This window comes from Phyllobates terribilis, unplaced genomic scaffold (assembly GCF_046119375.1).
Source record: "Phyllobates terribilis strain yellow unplaced genomic scaffold, ASM4611937v1 Scaffold_5__5_contigs__length_657084704, whole genome shotgun sequence".
Taxonomy (NCBI): Eukaryota; Metazoa; Chordata; class Amphibia; order Anura; family Dendrobatidae; genus Phyllobates; species Phyllobates terribilis.
This window is the reverse complement of record NW_027362765.1, coordinates 630,767,685-630,788,435: the sequence shown is the minus strand read 5'-3', so window position 1 is coordinate 630,788,435 and position 20,751 is coordinate 630,767,685. Positions and strand designations below refer to the sequence as shown.

The 20,751-nt window shown below is 43.5% G+C and overlaps 1 protein-coding gene across 1 annotated transcript in view; it reads right to left on the bottom strand.

The window, feature by feature from the left end:
• SSH3 (slingshot protein phosphatase 3) overlaps positions 1-20,751 on the bottom strand; it is a 158,696-nt gene that overhangs the window by 108,783 nt on the left and 29,162 nt on the right. Inside the window, exons 2-4 of the mRNA XM_073686147.1 lie at positions 4,547-4,584; positions 4,269-4,428; positions 82-200 (exon numbers count right to left, since the gene is read on the bottom strand). Coding sequence (XP_073542248.1) covers positions 82-200; positions 4,269-4,428; positions 4,547-4,584 — 317 coding nt within the window. The remainder of the gene's footprint in view (positions 1-81; positions 201-4,268; positions 4,429-4,546; positions 4,585-20,751) is intronic.

The following is a 20,751-nucleotide window of genomic DNA, read 5'->3' as shown; positions in this document are numbered from 1 at the left end:
CTTGGTCGACAAATTATTTTGTGTATTGTGTCGTGTGCCTTATCTTTAGTCACAGTGGTAAATATTATTAGAAAGTCTTACCCATCATGGGCGAAGTCCACTCCAAGCAGAATTGTCTGTTCTTCTGTAGATCTACCAATGGAGGAAACCACAACTAGATATCTAGTTAGACATGACCGGATGGCCTCCAGACGAACCGCCTATTGGGAAAAGATAACCAGCATTTGGAATTACTAAAATGGCAATGAAATGAAGAATGAATTCTTTCTACCAGAAGAAAAATGCTCTCCAAAACTGAAAATTCAGCTTCATGGCATTCACCAAGAATATATTGTTTATACAAAGGAGATAAAACAAATAATCATGGCCAAAATGCGCTTTTTAAATTTCTAGTGATTTCAGGAAACTCTCACAGCAGATACAGTTGACAGTCGAGAACTGCCAGCATTTATTCCTTGCACAGATGGCAGCATCTGCGAGTTCTTTTAGCGGCATATCAGGGATAGGCAGCATTAGACTTGACAGTATATTAGCTCAGATTTACTATAGTGAGTGTTCAACTTTGAAGATGAATTCAAAGAAGTTTGACACATTTTGGAACAAATTAACACATCTAGTTTCAGACCTATTTACTAAAGATTTGAAACACAATTTGAACAGTGAAATGGTCATGGTTTAAGCAGATTTAAGATGTATTTACAATGTCCCAAAAAAATTGGTCATTAAAAGCAAGACGAAAATGTTAAGAGATGTGCCAAATGTATTATCAAACATTAATCATTAATTTTTGTTCTAATTCATAAGGAGGCATACAGTGGCGACCAAATGTTTTTTTGTTTTTTTTTTTTGTTTGTTTTTTTAAGTGTGATTACTTCTGTCTGGTTGTTGTGATGCCATTTCCCTGGTGATGAATTGAAAGTGCATGAAGTTGTCATCATGCAAGACCTTGATTTTAACCAAAATGCTTTTGAATAGAGGTTTGGTCATTTAATTAAAGAAAACTGAATGTCAAAATGTTTTGCATATAATATTTATTGATAAGATCATAGGGAGTAATTCATTGTTTACAATGCTATAACTTGGTATTTTGTAGCATAACCTCTTGCTTTAATTACTGCACCACAGTGACGGGGCATTGAAGCCACTAGGGAATTCAAGACATCTTGAGGGATCTTGCTCCATTCCATCTACAAATCTGCAAACAATTCATCTTTATTGGTATGGGTACGGGCCCCCAACTCATCACCCTAACTCAGTGCTGGCAAACCTATGGCACGCGTGGCAGAGGAAACACGCAGAGCCCTCCCCTAAGGGCACGCGCGCCATCGACTCAGCACAAGCGCTCATGGACCGGGCCCGGCGGATAAGGAGCCCGCCGTCAGCCCCTACTACAGCTAAATGTACGTTCTCGAATGCACATCCAGCTGAAGTGTATTGCAGAGCATGAACTTGCCAGGCCCGTGTGCCACAATACACACTGCTGGCCAATCAGAGGCCAGCAGCTGATGTCAGCATACACGCGGCTGGGAGCATGGCAGTGATATCATTCACCCCCGTCGCTTGAACGCTCAAGTCAGCTACCGGCTTCAGAAAACAATGCGGAGCGGGAGAGGAAGGAAGGTAAGTAGGAGTGTTTATTATATTTTTTTCTATGCGATGAACAGCTGCGCCAGCAGGATGGGGTCGCATAAACAATGATGGGGATATACCAGGATGAGGGCAGCATATACAATGATGGGTGCAGAATAAACAATGATGGGGGGGTATACTAGGATAGCGGCAGCATATACAGGTGCTTCTCACAAAATCACAATAGCCTCAAAAATTACATTTATTTCATTTCTTCAATACAAAAAGTGAAACTCATATTATATAGAGTCATTACAAACAGAGTGATCTATTTCAAGTGTTTATTTCTGTTAATGTTGATGATTATGGCTTACAACCAATGAAAACACAAAAGTCATTATCTCAGTAAATTAGAATACTTTATAACAACAGCTTGAAAAAGGTTTTTAAAATCTGAAATGTTGGCCTACTGAAATGTATGTTCAGTAAATGCACTCAATACTTGGTCAGGGCTCCTTTTCCATCACTTACTGCATCAATGCGGCGTGGCATGGAGGCGATCAGCCTGTGGCACTGCTGAGGTGTTATGGAAGCCCAGGTGGCTTTGATAGCAGCCTTCAGCTCGTCTGCATTGTTGGGTCTGGTGTCTCTCATCTTCCTCTTGACAATACCCCATAGATTCTCTATGGGGTTAAGGTCAGGCGAGTTTGCTGACCAATCAAGCACAGTGATACTGTTGTTTTTAAACCAGGTATTGGTACTTTTAGCAGTGTGGACAGGTGCCAAGTCCTGCTGGAGAATGACATTTCCATGTACAAAAAGCTTGCCAGCAGAGGGACGAATGAAGTGCTCTAAAATGTCCTGGTAGACGGCTGCGCTGACTTTGGTCTTGATAAAACACAGTGGACCTACACCAGCAGATGACATGGCTCCCCAAACCATCACTGATTGTGGAAACTTCACACTAGACCTCAATCAGCTTGGATTGTGTGCCTCTCCACTCTTCCTCCAGACTCTGGGACCTTGATTTCCAAATGAAATGCAAAATTTACTTTCATCTGAAAACAACAACTTGGACCACTGAGCAACAGTCCAGGTCTTTTTCTCCTTGGCCCAGGTAAGACGCTTCTGCTGTTGTCTATTGGTCATGAGTGGCTTGACACAAGGAATGCGACACTTGTAGCTCATGTCTTGGATACGTCTGTGTGTGGTGGCTCTTGAAGCAATGACTCCAGCAGCAGTCCACTCCTTGTGAATCTCCCACAAATTTTTGAATGGCCTTTTCTTAACAATCCTTTCAAAGGCTGCGGTTATCCCGGTTGCTTGTGCACCTTTTCCTACCACAATTTTTCCTTCCACTCAACTTTCCATTAATATGCTTGGATACAGCACTCTGTGAACAGCCAGCTTCTTTAGCAATGACCTTTTGTGGCTTACCCTCCTTGCGGAGTGTGTCGATGACGGCCTTCTGGACATCTGTCAAGTCAGCAGTAATTGTGGAGAATACTGAAACAGACTAAGGGACCTTTTTAAACCCTTAGGAAGCCTTTGCAGGTGTTTTTGTTAATTATTCTAATTTACTGAGATAATGACTTTTTGTGTTTTCATTTGCTGTAGTCCATAATCATCAAATTAATATATACAGGGTGGTCGAAAAGTACGTGGACAGAAAGTGTAATAAGGTTATAAAGGGGGAGATTTATCAAACACTAAATTGGAGCCGCCTGTCTGGATCATCCTTCAATAAACCATGAACTAGATGTGGACGATAAGCTTTCCACCCAATAGATTTCAGGATTCGCATGATAGAAGCTAGTGAAATTCCCAATTCCAAAGAGGCTCTTCTGGGGACTTTTTTGGACTCTGAACAAATGTTTCAGTAACAAGTTGTTTATTATCTTCTGCACAGACTGTTTTGGGTTGAGTATTAAAGATTGAGCCAATGGCATTGAATTTGTCACAAATGCGGTAAATGGTTTGTCTCTTTGGGGCTTGAGTACCAAATGTTTCAAACCAATTTGCTCTAACGGTTTCAGCATTTTGTGTTATCTGAATTATCTGAAAAGAAAACAGATTTTGGGGAGATCTATCAGTGAAAATTAGATCTGTGAAACTGGCTCAGTTGCCCTTAGCAATCAATCAGATTCCACCTTTCATTTTCCAAAGAGTCTGTGAGGAATGAAAAGTGGAATCTGATTGGTTGCTAAGGGCAACTGAGCCAGTTTCACTTTACACCATGTTTGATAAATCTCCCCCTTCATAACCTTATTACACTTTTTATCCACCTATTTTTGGACCACCCTGTATATATACTTATTTATTACACACTTAATATACGCAATTTATTTTTAATTTTTACAACTTTTTTTTTTACACTTTTATCTTAGTCCCACTATGGGACTTTCACTTTCTGCAGTCTGATCACAGTTATAATGTATAGCAGTGCAGGATCACTGCTATACATTATAATCAGTCAGTGCAGAGGGGCTTTTGTCCCTCTTCTCGCTCACTAAATTTAGGGGGTTAAAGTGTCGGGTGTCAGCTGTCACAATCAGCTGACACCCAGCGGCGATCGCACCCACACAGCCTGTGTGCGGGCGCGATCGCCATGTCGTAATAATACGTACCTGGTCCATAAAGCCTAGGGCACAGGGCCGTATTATTACGTACATCGTGAAAAAGGGGTTAAAAAATCTCACCAGTTTCAGAGTGTCCTCCTGCCAAAGTAGTCTAAGCATGGACTGTAGATGGAGCTCTTGCTCACTGGGGCCTACTGTTTGAGGCGGCTTATCAATTTCTTCTGGTTCACCCTCTTCCTGCAGGAGAAGGGCAGCTCCTTTCACCATAACAAAGCTCTGCCTGCAAATACAGAATTTGAGGGAGGGTAGATGATGACCAAAACAAATGAAATAACTTAAGGGGCTAAAGTGAGATCACATTACACAACTTAAAATGATAAAATAAAATATTCTCTTACCGTCTTTGCATTCGCTTCCTCCTGCTTTTTTCATCCTCCTAAAAAAATAAAAATATAAAAAAAAAAATCATCAGAAGTCTGCTCCAAATAGGTTTTTTAAAAGACTAAAATGGACACATGGTCACTACTCTTTTGATTCTCCTGGATCCCTGTGTAGGCCAGAAGAGCACCTTTTGCGCTCCATATAAAATAAGATATAAAGGCAGATTCTCAGGGAGATCGGTGTCCGGCCCAAAGATCTATTCTTAACACCTCACTTACATATAAGAACAATTTTAACTGCAGATTCGTTGCCCCACCATTAACAATGATATTCACTTTGTAGATCATAAATAATATTTGCTATTTACATGCTTTTAACCCCTATACCCCCAAGGGTGGTTTGCATGTTAATGACCAGGCCAATTTTTACAATTCTGACCACTGTCACTTTATGAGGTAATTACTCTGGAACGCTTCAACGGATCCCCCTGATTCTGAGATTTTTCGTGACATATTGCACTTCATGATAGTGGTAAAATTTCTTCGATATCACCTGCGTTTGTGAAAAAAACGGAAATTTGGTAAAAAATTTGAACATTTCGCTATTTTCCAAATTTGAATTTTCATGCCCTTAAGTCAGGGAGATATGTTACACAAAAGAGTTAATAGATAACATTTCCCTCATATCTACTTTACATCAGCACAATTTTGGAACCAAATTTTTTTTTTTTTTTAGTAGGGAGCTATAAGGGTTAAAAGTTGACCAGCAATTTCTTATTTTTACAACAAAATTTACAAAACCTTTTTGTAGAAAATAGCCAAGTGACATCATTCTAAAAACTGCACCCCTCAAGGTGCTCAAAACCACATTCAAGAACTTTATTAACCCTTCAGGTGCTTCACAGGAATTTTTGGAATGTGAAAGAAAAAAAAAATGAACATTAACTTTTTTCACAAAAATGTTACTTTAGACCCAATTTTTTTTATTTTCGCAGGGGAAACAGGAAAAAATGGACCCCAAAATTTGTTTGTTGCAATTTCCCCTGAGTAAGCCGATACCCCATATGTGAGGCAAAACTACTGTTTGGGCGCACTGCAGAGTTCGGAAGGGAAGGGGCGCCATTTGACTTTTTGAATGTAAAATTTGCTTGAATAGTTAGCAGATGCCATGTTGCGTTTGGGGAGCCCCTGATGTACCTAAACAGTGGAAACCCCCAAGTAACCCCATTTTGGAAACTAGACCCCTTAGGGAACTTATCTAGATGTGTGGTGAGCACCCTGAACCCCCAGGTGCTTCACAGAAGTTTATAACATTGAACCGTAAAAATAAAATTTTCACATTTTTTCAACAAAAATGTTTTTCGGCCCCCAATTTAGCATTTTCATAAGGGTAACAGTAGAAATTGCCCCATGCAATTTGTTGTGCAATTTCTCCTGAGTAAGCCGATACCCCATATGTGGGGGAAAACCACTGTTTGGGCACACGGCAGGGTTCGGAAGGTAATTTGACTTTTTGAATGTAAAATTTGCTTGAATAATTAGCGGACGCCATGTTGCATTTGGGGAGTCCCTGATGTGCCAAAATAGTGGAAACCCCCCCCCCCCCCCCCTCCTCTCAGTAACTCCATTTTGGAAACTACACCCCTCCAGGATTTTATCAAGGAGTATAGTGAACATTTTGAACCCAGAGGTATGACACAGAATTTGATAACATTAGGTCATCATATTGAATAAGTTGTCATTAGTCTTGGGTGTAAGTGCTCGCTACTTGAGTTTGCATCGGGTACTCAGGTATGCACCAAGTATCGCGGGTGCTCAAGTGACATGCTCGAGTCCCTGCCCTGCATGTTTCACTGTTATTAGACACCCAAAAAAAAACATGCGGGGATCGCTCGTGCATGGCAGGCAATCCACGCGAGTTTTTTTTGGCTGTGTAACAGCTGCAAAACATTTGGGGCGGAGACTCGAGCACCCGATGCAAACCCAAGTAGCGAGCACTTGCGCCCAACATTAGTCACCATATCGTAGTAATTTTTTTTTTCTTTACTTCTGAAAAAATCCCAACCCCAACCCTAACCCTAGTTCAATCCTTGCCCAACTCTAACCCTAGCCTAACCCTAACCTTAGCCTAACTCTAGCACAACCCTAAAGCTTATTTTTTACGCCGTTCCTCGTGCGGTATAAGTGACTAGACATCTTTATTCTTCGGGTCGGTGCGATTACAGAGATACCAGATTCATATCGGGTTTTTATGATTGACAGCTGTCACACACTAAAAGACGCATTTTTTGCAAAGACTAGTTTTTGCATCGCCATATTTTGAGAGCTATAATTTTTCCATATTTCGGCCGACAGAGTTATGTGACGGCTTGTTTTTTGCGGGACAAGATGACGTTTTTATTGGTACCATTTTCGGGCACGTGACATTTTTTGATCGCTTTCTATTCTGATTTTTAGAAGGCAGAATAAACAAATAACAACAATTTAGGAATTGTGTTTTTTTTTTTTGCTGTTCTGCGTGTGGCAAAATTGATAAGGTAGCTTTATTCTTCGGGTCAGTACGTTTACAGCGGTACCGCATTTATATATTTTTTTTATATTTTGGTGCTTTTACACAATAAAAACTATTTTATAGAAAAAAGAATTGTTTCTGCATTGCTTTATTCTGAGTGCTACAACTTTTTTATTTTTCGGCCGTTGGAGCTGTATGGCGGCTATTTTTATTTACATTCGTCTTTTTTATCGCGTTTTATTCCATTTTTTGTTTGGCGGTCTGATGATAAAACATTGTTTCATTTTTTTTTTTTACCGTGTTCACTAAAGGGGTTAACTAGCGAGACAGTTTTATAGGTCAGGTCGTTCCGGATGCGGCGATACCAAATATGTGTGCTTATATTATATATATATATATATATATATATATATATATATATAAATAAATATATATATATATATATATATATATATATATATATATATATATATATATATATATATATATATATATATATATATATATATATATATATATATATATATATATATATATATATACACACACATATACACACATAGATATTTTAACAATTTTTTTTTTTGTTGTTTTACTTTTTACTTTTACACTATGGGACTTTCACTTTTTGCAGCCTGATAGGCTGTATAGCACAGGAATGCAGAACCATCCCTGTGCTATGCAGCCTGTCAGTGCTGCACAGGGAGAAGTTACTTTGGTAGTGCACTGCATGACCAAAGTAACTTCCTGCCTCCTGGTGATCCGGATGAGAAGGTAAGTATAGCGCTTACCTCCTCTTGCCACTGGAATGCTGCGATCGATTTCGATCGCAGCATTTCTGGGGTTAATGTGCCGGGAGCAATGCGGCACCGCTCCTGGCACATAGCACCGGGTGTCAGCTGTAACGATCAGCTGACACCCGGCGGCGATCTCGCCCAAACCGCTTGTGTGCGGGCGAAATCGCCAGGGTGTACTAATACGTATCAGGTCCATAAGGCCCAGGGCACAGATACGTATGAGTATGCCTTGGGCCGGAAAGGGGTTAAAAAGTACAATCCAGTGAACAGTTCTAACATTACTTTCTGATGGCTTGAGGGCCCATATGCATACAACCCATCCATTCATTGTATTTGGGACTGCCTAATACAGCCGGCTATAAAAGTACTCCATTTAATATTTCTACACTTCTGTGCTAGATCTTAATCTTGGTCATGTGCCCTGATGACATCATCACAGGTACTTCTGCACTTCTGTGTTGCCGCTTGCTTATGATTAGTCAGTGCCATACAGGGAGAAGAAGTACACGCCCCAAGTGAAAACTATTTAATAACACCCACTTGGACTTAACTAAGGTGAACTCATTAGATGCCAAATATCTAATTGCTAATATCTACGCAAAGGAGTGGTAAAATTTTAAAAAAAGCTTTATTCTACTCTGCAGCACATATTACATCGGGTTTCCAGTTCAACATGAAAAATTTGGTGAAAGGTCCTCTAAGAAAAGGTTGTCCAGTGGTGGACAACTCCTTTAAAATAAGTTGGCCTATAAGCAACAGCCTAAAAGCCTGATGCTGAACATATCTGATAACGACTTGCCCCTTGACTTGTGCCAGTTTTAGTGTGGTCATGGAGCACCGGTATGGTTTTTATCAATCTCCACAGTCTTCCTAATGCTGCATTTCTGAGAGGCGCAGGGTGGTAGTCGTGGCGAGGGTTTATTGTTCTCCTCCCACATCCTGTCACCCCACAAATAAAAGATAAAGTTCTGTCTGTCCTGTGGTGTGGGTGAAATGTATCACACTCACTGTTGCGCTGGAAGTCTCGACGGGTACCACAGTCCCGGGTCCAGATGAATCCACACAATGAATGACAGGTTCTGTGACCATTTTTAACATATTAACTTTACTCAACAAATTCACAGTTTCCATGACACTTACAGTACAGCATGTGTCCATATTGTCATCCTGAGCTCTCCATTCCTTTCGTTTCTGGCCCTTCTGGCTCCCAAGATGCTCTTTCCGGCTCTACAGGTCCCATGCCTCCTGGCCCACTCTTCAGTATCACTCTCTCTTCTGGCTCCCTTTTTTGGGAGATGAAAGAGGTACCCATGTCCACACCTGATTCGGGCTGTAGGCCCCAGATTTTTCAGGAGATACTGCTGAATGAAGTGGAGGCCATCCGCATGCTGTACCTCACTATCCCGTGCTTTCTGTACGTTTCCGGCCCTCTGGTCCAATCTGCCTTTCCTCTCAGTTGTTCCTCCTGCACAATCTTGAACGTTACAACTCCCTTATCGATCTTCCTTACCTCTCTGACTGTCAAAACCATTACTCTTCACTGGCCCAAAACCCCTCCCACTTTTAACTGAACCAATCACCAACTGTCTCCTTTGGTTGCTGGGCAAACTTCACCCTTCATCACTTAAAGGTGTTTTCCCACGAACCAATGTTCATTTTAAAAGTTGTGGTATGTTCTGTACATGGTCAGACACAGACATCTCCTGGACAGGGGAGGAAGAAAAAGACAATACAGACATTACAGCAGGGGATCGCAGAGGATTCATTTTGTGAGGTAAAATATTGTTTAAAAACAGGCAGTGAAATGTTTTACCTCACAAAATGAATCCTCTGCGATCCCCTGATGTAATGACTGTATTGTCTGTTGCTTCCCCCCCTGCCCAGGAGCTGTGGTATGATCAGACCATGTTCCGTACACGGTCAGACACTGACAGTTTTTAAAATTAACTTTTGTTCGTGGGAAAACCCCTTTAACTGCAGTCACTACCCTCTAACAACATGCCCTGAACTTCTTATGTCCTAAACTATGCCTTATAGCCTATACACTAAAAGGCTCACCACTGCCTATGAGCCCTAATGTTTCCATCCATCACTAAGCCCTAAACTATACCCTATGCTTTCCCTATACATTTAAATCATACACAGCATTAATAATCAGAAAACCGTACATCAAAATATATACAGTATCGAAATATCCACATCACTAAAGGAAAGAATACTCGTTTTATTAAGGAGGCATGAAGCACACGAGTGTCCCCTGTCACACCCTTATATACCTCCCTCCTAAAACATGGCCGTCATATGGTACCGGTAGAATACAAACATGTGCATTAGCACATAAAACTACATTTAAAGTAAAGCATCTATTAAACATTCTCAGACACAAAATTATTTATAACACTCTTAGTTAAGTCGTTTTTTTTTTTTTGTTTAGTTGCTTTTTTTTTTTTTACTTTTTAAACCCGGCCTTCTGGCTCACACATTATTGCCCTCCAGTCCTGGGCATCGTACTACTAATCCTCTTCAACTTGGCACGACCCTGGGGTTGTCCATTTAGTACTAAGGGTCCGCCTGACCCCGATCCCTTTTAAACCCAGGTCTGCAAGACCCTGGTCCCTTTTCTCCATGGACCCCGACACAGTGTCCAAATTGCTTTTTAAACACGGGTCCGTCTGAAACCCGGTCCAACTGCTCTGGGGACCCAGACACAGAGTGTCCGAAGCTTTTGGAACTAAATGGCCCGTTGGCCAACTTAAAACAGCTCCGACAGTCTAAGGAACAATGACTCGGCTCCATCATTGGGTCTGTCCAGTTTTCCCCTCCCTCCTTTTTGTAGACTACAGCCCCTTTAAAGCAAGTGTGCTGCTCATCAGCTCCTGTAGGGAGAGTCAAGGTAAGAGTAAAGGCAGTTCATGGGATAAAGAGAACAGTCCATAGAGAAGACACACACACACACACACACACACACACACACACACACACACACAGTCTGTTTTTGTTACAAAGAGGAATGTGCAAGAAGCGCAAAATAACTGGCATGGGGTAAAACACACAAAAGCAAAACTTTTTTTTTTTTCTGTGGGTGTGCTGGCCAGTCAGTACCGGACACCTCAGATCTTTTCTGCAGGGCTCCTGCCCTCAGGGATGCGGAACAATCCCTGGCTTCATTTTCTCAGTGAAACAAGCACAACTGGGGCATTACAGGGCATACCCTTCACGTCTGGCCACCATGCTTTATACTGCGGCCGATATCTCTCTAGTCACTTCGAACCGCTCCATGACTTGCTGCTCCTTCTCTATCATGCTCACCAGCAATGGCGCTAGCCTGCTTCGCTTTAAGCGTACTCATCTGTTGCTCAGCCTCTTCTGGGGTGGGTATTCTTCTGACTCCCAGCAATCGGTGGGGATTCTTTTTCTTCCGTTGTGCCCACCAGGGGCGGGCACCACTCACGATGGGTGGTCTTCTGGGCACAGGCCACTGCCCAGACCAGACAGATTTTCGTGTCATTTTGTTGTTCCGACGCCCATGGTGGGCAGAGCTTTTGCCAGCCTCAAGCCAACATCCAGCATTTTAGAATTTTCAATGGCCACCATTTTGGGACTTCTAACAGCCGCCATCTTACCTGTTTCAGAGGTTCCTCCGCTCTCTCTGTGTGAGGACTCTGAATCCTACCGACTACGCCAATATTTTTGGGAGGCGGGTGCAGGGTGGTAGTTGTGGCCAGGGGCTACTGTTCTCCTCCCACACCCTGGCATCCCATGAAGAAAAAATAAAGTCCTGTCTGTCGTGTGGTGTGGATGAAATGCATCACACTCACTGTTGCGCTGGAAGTCTCGACGGATACCCTAGGCCCTAATGACCAGGTATGTCTCACCATTAATGCAGCATCGCAACTACAGTCGCGTTGATCGCATTAAAATTACGGCGCCATCTTACCTCAGGTAGATGGCGGCAGCTTCCCGTGGGGGGGGCAAAATTTCTCAGTGTTTCAATGGCTTTCCCCCACATATGGGGTAACGGCGTACTCAGGAGAAATTGCACAACAACTTTTGAGGTCCAATTTCTCCTGTTACCTTTGTGGAAAAAAAAATTGGGTCTAAAGTAAAAGTTGTGTGACAAAAAGTTAAATGCTCATAATTTCCTTTCACATTCCATTAACCCCTTTCCGGTCCAAGGCGTACTAATACGTATCTGTGCCCTGGGCCTTATGGACCAGATACGTATTAGTACTCCCTGGTGATTTCTCGAGCACACAGGCTGTGTGGGCGCAATCGCCGCTGGGTGTCAGCTGATTGTCACAGCTGACACCCGGTACTATGTGCAAGGAGCGGTGCCGGACCGCTCCCTGCACATTAACCCCCGAAATGCTGCGATCTAAGTCGATCTCAGCATTGCAGGAGCAATGCGGAGGTAAGCGCCGATACTTACCTCCTCTCCGGCGTCCCGCGGTGTGTATGCCAGGTCCCAGATGTTGTCATGGTGACCCGATGTAGTCATGACAACATCCGGGTCACCAGGAGGCAAGAAGTTACTTTGGTCAGGCGCAGTGCGATCAGAATGTAAAAAGTGAAAGTCCCTTAAAGTATAAAAGTTCCAAAAGTGTCAGAAAGGGGAAAAAAAAATAAAAAAAATAAAACCAAAAAATAAAAATATACTGTACCCATAAATAAATACTTATGGGGAAAAAAAAATATCAATAAAAGTACTCATATTTGGTATCACTGCGTCCGGAACGACCTGACCTATAAAACTGTACTGCTAGTTAACCCCTTTAGTGAACACGGTAAAAAAAATAAACAAAGCAAAAAGCAATGCTTTATCATCATACCGCCAAACAAAAAATGGAATAAAACGCAATCAAAAAGACGAATGTAAATAAAGATGGTACCGCTGAAAACGTCATCTTGTCCCGCAAAAAACAAACTACCATACAGCTTCAATGGCCGAAAAATAAAGTTATAACTCTTAGAATAAAGCGATGCAAAAACAATTCTTTTTTCTATAAAATTGTTTTTATTGTGTAAAAGTGCCAAAACATAGAAAAAAAAAAAATGTGGTACTGCTGTAAACGTACTGACCCGAAGAATAAAGCTGCCTTATTAATTTCACCACATGCGAAACAGCATAAAAAAAATTTAAAAAAATCCTGAATTTTTTGTTTTTGTTTATTCTGCCTCCCAAAAATCGGAATAAAAAGCGATCAAAAAGTGTCATGAGCCCGAAAATGGTACCAATAAAAACATCAACTTGTCCCGCAAAAAACAAGCCGAAATATGGAAAAATTATAGCTCTCAAAATATGGCGATGCAAAAACTAATCTTTGCAAAAAAAGGGTTTTTTAGTGTGTGACAGCTGTCAATCATAAAAACCCGATATCAATCTGGTATCACTATAATCACACCGACCCGAAGAATAAAGTCATCTAATCACTTAAATCGCACAAGGAACGGTATAAACGTAAAAAAAAACGTAAAAAATAAACTCTAGGGTTAGGGTTGGGCTAAGGTTGGGATTTTTTCAGAAGTAAAGAAAAAAAAATTATGACGAAACGGCAACTAGTGTTGAGCGCAAGTGCTCGCTACTTGAGTTTGTATAGCGTGTTTGAGTATAGTGTGTGCTCAAGTGACGTGCTCGAGTCTTCGCCCCACATGTTTTGCAGCTGCTATACAGCCAAAAAAACTCGCGGGGATTGCCTGCCATTCACGAGCGATCCCGCATCTCTTTTTTTGGGTGTCTAAAAACCGTGAAACATTTTTTTCACGGTTTTCACGAGCATGTCACTTGAGCACCCGCAATACCCGAGTACCCGATGCAAACTCAAGTAGCGAACACTTGCACTCAAGACTATTGACAACTTATTCAATAGGATGACCTAATATTATCAAATTCTCAAATTCTGTGTCATACCTCTGGGTTCAAAATGTTCACTATACCCCTTGATAAAATCCTTAAGTGGTGTAGTTTCCAAAATGGAGTCACTTGTGGGGGGGGTTCCACTGTTTAGGCACATTAGGGGTTCTCCAAATGCAAAATGGCGTCCGCAGAGGCGTAGCTAGGGTTTTGGTTCAGGGGAGGGAAGGGGGGGGGGGGCGAAACTTCTGAGTGGGCCCCTAACCAGGAAACCCTGATTACAGCTATGGCGGCACACCCAGAGAGTGGATGTAGGGGAACCTCAGCAGATGACCGCGCTGTTACTGAAAATAATCTCTATACAGCACTGATATTACCGCCATATGGTGACATATATTGATAGATACCAGTCCTGCAGAACATATAGGAGATTACAGTACAATTATATATAGTAACTTACAGTTGACATTCTTTCTGATTAAATTGTTCACTTTTCCCATCTGGCCCAGACCAACACGACAACTTCTCCAGTCAGGGCTCAGAGTCTCAGGTCTGCAGAGATCACAACAAAGGCTCATTTTTAATCCAATACTGAGCCTCTGTTGCTGTACATGTCCCTATTACTGCACCTACTGTGTGGTACTGTGTCCCCTCTAGATGGTAAAACAAACCTCTAGAATATAGTAATGCAATGTGCAAGTGCAATGTGCAAGTGCCCTAGAAAACAGTGCCCACATTATGCCCCCTAGAAAGTAATAATGCCCTTCTGTGTGCCCCTCTGACAGTCATAATAATCTGAGTTCCCCTATAACGATAAGTGCCCACTTAAGATTTAATAATGTCCTGAGTCTCCCCCCTGTACAGCTCTCCTCTACACAGTATAATGCCCCCTCACTGTATAGTATCCCCCCCACACAGTATACTGACCCCTAAGTAACCTCCAAACTGATGTCTCCCACAAAGTGGAAAGACCCCACATTATCTCCCACACTGTATGATGGCCCCCATTCTGTACAAAGAACCCCCCATTACCTCCCACACTGTATGATTGTCCCCACACTATACAAAGACCCCACATTATCTCCCATACTGTATGATGGCCCCTACACTGTGCAAAGACCCCACATTATCTCCCACGCTGTATGATGGACCCCACACTGTGCAAAGACCCCACATTATCTCCCACGCTGTATGATGGACCCCACACTGTGCAAAGACCCCACATTATCTCCCACACTGTATGATGGCCACTACACTGTGCAAAGACCCCACATTATCTCCCACACTGTATGACCCTAACTGTAATCCCCACACTGTACAAATAGCCTACTTATAGTATAATTCCCCCCATAGGCAGAGTCTGTAATATAATGCTCCCCCCATAGGCAGAGTCTGTAGTATAATGTGCCCCCCCTCATAGGCAGAGTCTGTAGTATAATGTGCCCCCCCTCATAGGCAGAGTCTGTAGTATAATGTGACCCCCCTCATAGGCAGAGTCTGTAGTATAATGTGCCCCCCCCTCATAGGCAGAGTCTGTAGTATAATGTGCCCCCCCCATAAGCAGAGTCTGTAGTATAATGTGCCCCCCCTCATAGGCAGAGTCTGTAGTATAATGTGCCCCCCCCCCCCTCATAGGCAGAGTCTGTAGAATAATGTGCCCACCCATAGGCAGAGTCTGTAGTATAATGTGCCCCCCCTCATAAGCAGAGTCTGTAGTATAATGTGCCCCCCCCTCATAGGCAGAGTCTGTAGTATAATGCGCCCCCTCCTCATGATACTCACCTCTCCTCCTCGTTACCTCACTGCTCTGAGTGCCGCACATCTCAGCACAGGGGGCCGGGCGCCAAGTAATGACGTCACTGACGTCAGACTTAGAGAGGACTGATGGGAGAAGGAGTGTCACGCTCCCTCTCTCATCAGTGAACTTGCGGCAGCGACGAGCTGGGGGGGCCTGATGCTGGCCCTCCTGCATATCGGCCGCCTGGCAGTGCAGGGACAGAGTCTCCCTGCTCTGCCTGGAGTAAAACTGTATCCAACGTGCGCAGGGTTCCAGCGTGCGCAGGGTGGGCCCCCGCCCCCTCTGTAGCTACTGGGTGTCCACTAATTATTCAAGCAAATTTTACATTCAAAAAGTCAAATGGCGCTCCTTCCCTTCCGAACTCTGTTGTGTGCCCAAACAGTGGTTTTCCCCCACATATGGGTTATCTGCTTACTCAGAAGGAATAGCACAACAAATTTTGGGGTCCATTTTTTCCTGATACCCTTGCGAAAATAAAAAAAATTAGGGTCTAAAGTAACATTTTTGTGAAAAAAGTTAAATGTTAATTGTTTTCTTCCACTGTTTAGACACATCAGGGGCTCTCCAAACACAACATGGCGCCCGCTATCAATTTCAGCCAATTTTGCATTCAAAAAGTCAAATGGTGCTCCTTCCCTTCCAAGCCCTGCCATGCACCCATACAGTGGTTTTCCTCCACATATGGGGTATCAGCGTACTCAGGAGAAATTGCACAAATTTTGGTGTCCATTTTCTCCTGTTACCCTTTTTGGGCGAAAAGATAATTTTTGTGACTAAAAAGTAAAATGTTAATTTTTTCGTTCCGCATTTCAAAAATTCCTGTGAAGCACCTGAAGGGTTACTGAACTTCTTGAATGTGGTTTTGAGCACCTTGAGGGGTGCAGTTTTTAGTATTGTGTCACTTTTGGGTATTTTCTATCATAAAGGCCCCTCAAGGTCACTTCAAATGTGATGTGGTCCATAAAAAAATTGTTTTGTAAGTTTTGGTGAAGCTTCTTTCTAATTACCCCACCCATAACCCAGCAGCCACCGGTGGAACGCGGAAGAGGGACCCTCGGCTGCAGCCTGGACTTGTCGTGACGTCAGTGGATGTCGACCCGGGGGTCACGTGCTGCCTGTGAGCGGCCACCGATGGCGTCGCTCACAGGCAGAAACAGCACCAGGAGGTAGTTAGAAAGAAGCTTCTATTTATCATTAAAACACATTGGCCTATTTTTAAAAGTACTGGACAACCCCTTTAACTATTTTGTGTGACATATCTCTGATTTAAGGGCATGAAAATTCAAAGTTTGAAAATTGCGATTTTTTTTTTTCACAAATAAATGTGATATAGAATAAATTTTACCACTATCATGAAGTGCAAAAGGTCACGAAAAAACAATCTCAGAATCAGGGGGATCCGTTGAAGCGTTCCAGAGTAATTACCTCATAAAGTGACAGTGGTCAGAATTGTAAAAATTGGCCTGGTCATTAAAGTGCAAACCACCTTGGGGGGTAAAGGGGTTAATTTCTGTGAAGCACTTGAAGGGTTAATAAACTTCTAGATTGTGGTTTTGAGCACCTTGAGGGGTACAGTTTTTAGAATGGTGTCACTTTTGGGTATTTTCTGTCATATAGGCCCCTCAAAGTCACTTCAAATGTGATGTGGTCCCTAAAAAATGGTTTTGTAAATTTTGTTGGAAAAATGAGAAATCGCTGCTCAACTTTTAACCCTTATAACTTCCTGAGAAAAAAAAATGTGGGAAATGTCATTTATTAACTATTTTGTGTGAGACATCTCCATATCCAATTGAAAAATGTATGGGTTGACCTGATGTGGGCAGTACACAGGTGATGCCCTCACAGTCTGCAGATTTGGAGCACTACTGCAAGAAGAAGTGGGCCAAGATTGCCAATACTAGATGTGCCATGCTGATACACTTCCACCCAAAAAAAGACAACGTTGTCATATTAAAAAAATGAGCACTTCAACAAAGTATTAGTTTAAAGGTGTGCATATTTATGTAACCACATTATTTTAGTTCTTTAATTTTTCCACACGGAAAGGTTTCAGTTTGTTTTTCAATTAAGTTGTACCTATTATAGGTGACATTAAAACCTGCCATTTTAACAGGGGTCTGTATACTGTCTACTGTATATTATGTAACATATGGCATTTATAACTACAGTATATTTACACTGCTCAAAAAAATAAAGGGAACACTTAAACAACAGAATATAACTCCAAGTAAATCAAACTTCTGTGAAATCAAACTGTCCTCTTAGGAAGCAACACTGATTGACAATCAATTTCACATGCTGTTGTGCAAATGGAGTAGACAATAGATGGAAATTATTGGCAATTATCAAGACACCCTCAATAAAGGAGTGGTTCTGCAGGTGGGGACCACAGACCACATCTCAGTACCAATGCTTTCTGGCTGATGTTTTGGTCACTTTTGAATGTTGGTTGTGCTTTCACACTCGTGGTAGCATGAGATGGACTCTACAACACACAGAAGTTGCTCAGGTAGTGCAGCTCATCCATGATGACACATCAATGCGAGCTGTGGCAAGAAGGTTTTCCTGTGTCTGTCAGTGTAGTGTCCAGAGGCTGGAGGAGCTACCAGGAGACAGGCCAGAACACCAGAAGACGTGGAGGGGGCCGTAGGAGGGCAACAACCCAGCAGCAGGACCGCTACCTCCGCCTTTGTGCAAGGAGAAACAGGAGGAGCACTGCCAGAGCCCTGCAAAGTGACCTCCAGCAGGCCACAAATGTGCATGTGTCTGCACAAACTGTTAGAAACCAACTCCATGAGGGTGGTATGAGGGCCCGACGTCCACAGATGGGGGCTGTGCTCACAGCCCAACACCATACAGGACTCATTGCATTTGCCACAGAACACCAGGATTGGCAAAGTCGCCACTGGCACCCTGTGCTCTTCACAGATGAAAGCAGGTTCACACTGAGCACATGTGACAGACGTGACAGAGTCTGGAGACGCTGTGGAGAGCGATCTTCTGCCTGCAACATCCTTCAGCATGACTGGTTTGGCAGTCAGTCAGTAATGGTGTAGGGTGGCATTTCTTTGGAGGGCCGCAAAGCCCTCCATGTGCTCACCAGAGGTAGCCTGACTGCCATTAGGTACCGAGAGGAGATCCTCAGACCCCTTGTGAGACCATATGCTGGTGCAGTTGGCCCTGAGTTCCTCCTAATGCATGACGCCAGACCTCATGTGGCTGGAGTGTGTCAGCTGTTCCTGCAAGATGAAGGCATTGAAGCTATGGACTGACCCGCCCGTTCCCCAGACCTAAATCCGATTGAGGACATCTGGGACATCATGTCTCGCTCCATCCAACAACGTCACGTTGCACCACAGACTGTCCAGGAGTTGGTGGATGCTTTAGTCCAGGTCTGGGAGGAGATCCCACAGGAGACCATCCGCAACCTCATCAGGAGCATGTCAAGGCATTGTAGGGAGATCATACAGGCACGTGGAGACAACACACAATACTCAGCCTCATCAGGAGCATGCCCAGGCGTTGTAGGGAGGTCATACAGGCACGTAGAGGCCACAGACAATACTGAGCCTCATTTTGACTTGTTTTAAGGACATTACATCAAAGTTGGATCAGCCTGTAGTGTGTTTTTCCACTTTAATTTTGGGGGTAACTCCAAATCCAGGCCTCCATTGGTTAATAAATTTGATTTCCATTGATGATTTTTGTGTGATTTTGTTGTCAGCACATTTAACTTTGTACAGAACAAAGTATTCAATGAGAATATTTCATTCATTCAGATCTAGCATGTGTTATTTGAGTGTTCCCTTTATTTTTTTGAGCAGTGTATATTGTATCATTAAACATTCCTATATGTGTCTTCAGTATAGGAACTGGGGAACGTGAGTATTCCATTGATAAATTGCTATGTGTATATGTGACGCTCTAGCCCTCCCTGAGCAATGGGGATACTCGGAGCCGGGTCGGTGTAGGGGTCGCGGGAGATACAGTCGTGGCCTGGACCCGTTCCGTGCCCAGGGCTGTCACAGTAAAAATATTGGGCTTCTTTTAGGATGAGTGGTATTTCGACTACGCCACCTGTGGTTTCCGGTGATGGACACCAGCGCGGCAACAGTCCACTGAGGCTGGTGTTATGGGCAGCTAAGATGGTATGGCTCCCCACAGGCGGAGCAGGCCTCAGGGCAGTGTGAGAAGGAATGGTGGGTGCAGTGCCACGAAGGAAATAACAGGCTGAGGCGGTGTGTGAAGTCATCCGGGTCTTTACTCACTTTCAGATGAACTTTCAGCCGCAAAGCTTCTCTCTGTTACACACGGCGTACTGCGGCCACCGGGAAGGGGGTCCAGCACTTCCCAGGTAGATCAGGAGCACCTGTCGAGACCCCTCTGGTGTGTGTTCCTCTCCTTGGTAAGTTCTCCCACTAAGTCTTCTCCTGACTATGTGTGGCTAGAATATGGTGTAAGGCCGGGTCCCACTGGATAAACGCAGTGTGAGAGATACAGGTGGCGACTCCGCTCCGCCCGTATCCCCTAGGGATCCACCAAGCCTCCGGGCTTTTCCGACTGAGACGTGAAGTAACAAAGTCAGATATCGTGGGCCGGTCACCCCTCTTGCAGCAGGAATCCCTCGGACTAGGCCAGAATAAAGAATACAGGTGGCGACTCCGCTCTGTCGGTCTCCCCCTGGGATCCTTTCGCCTGTGGAGCCTATCTCCTCTGCACCCCTCCAAAGCCTTCTTAGGTCAGGACCTTGACCGGTTAGAGACAGTGATTAACTCTGACCCGCTCCTCGTCTCAAGGCCAGAGTACGAGGACCGCGAACCTTCCGCCAGCTACAGCCTCTTGCTGGACCCTGACAGAAGACCCTCAATCAAAGACCTTGAAGTTAAGATTCAATATGAATCTATAAGTGTTCCCTAAAAGTGTGTTCTCCACCCTCACCGACTACATGGTTTCCCCCTATCTTTGGTCCCCCCCCATCTCCTCTATCTCGGGCCAGGGCAGCACCCTGGTGCATTTAGGCCCCCTTCAGGACAGGAGTGGTGTAGTATTGAGTGGTAAAGTGGGGTCCTGAGAGATGCTCCATCCTTACCTGGAAGAGGAGATACCACACCTCAAGATGAGGTGCAGTACCCCTGTGGCGACTGAACCCTCAGGGGCGCCACATATACAATGCTCTAGTAAACTAAGGGATTTATCCAGGTTTTTTTTTGTTTGTTTTTTTGACTCAGGGCCTAAAAACGAACAGGTAGGTAGTTGCTAGCTACT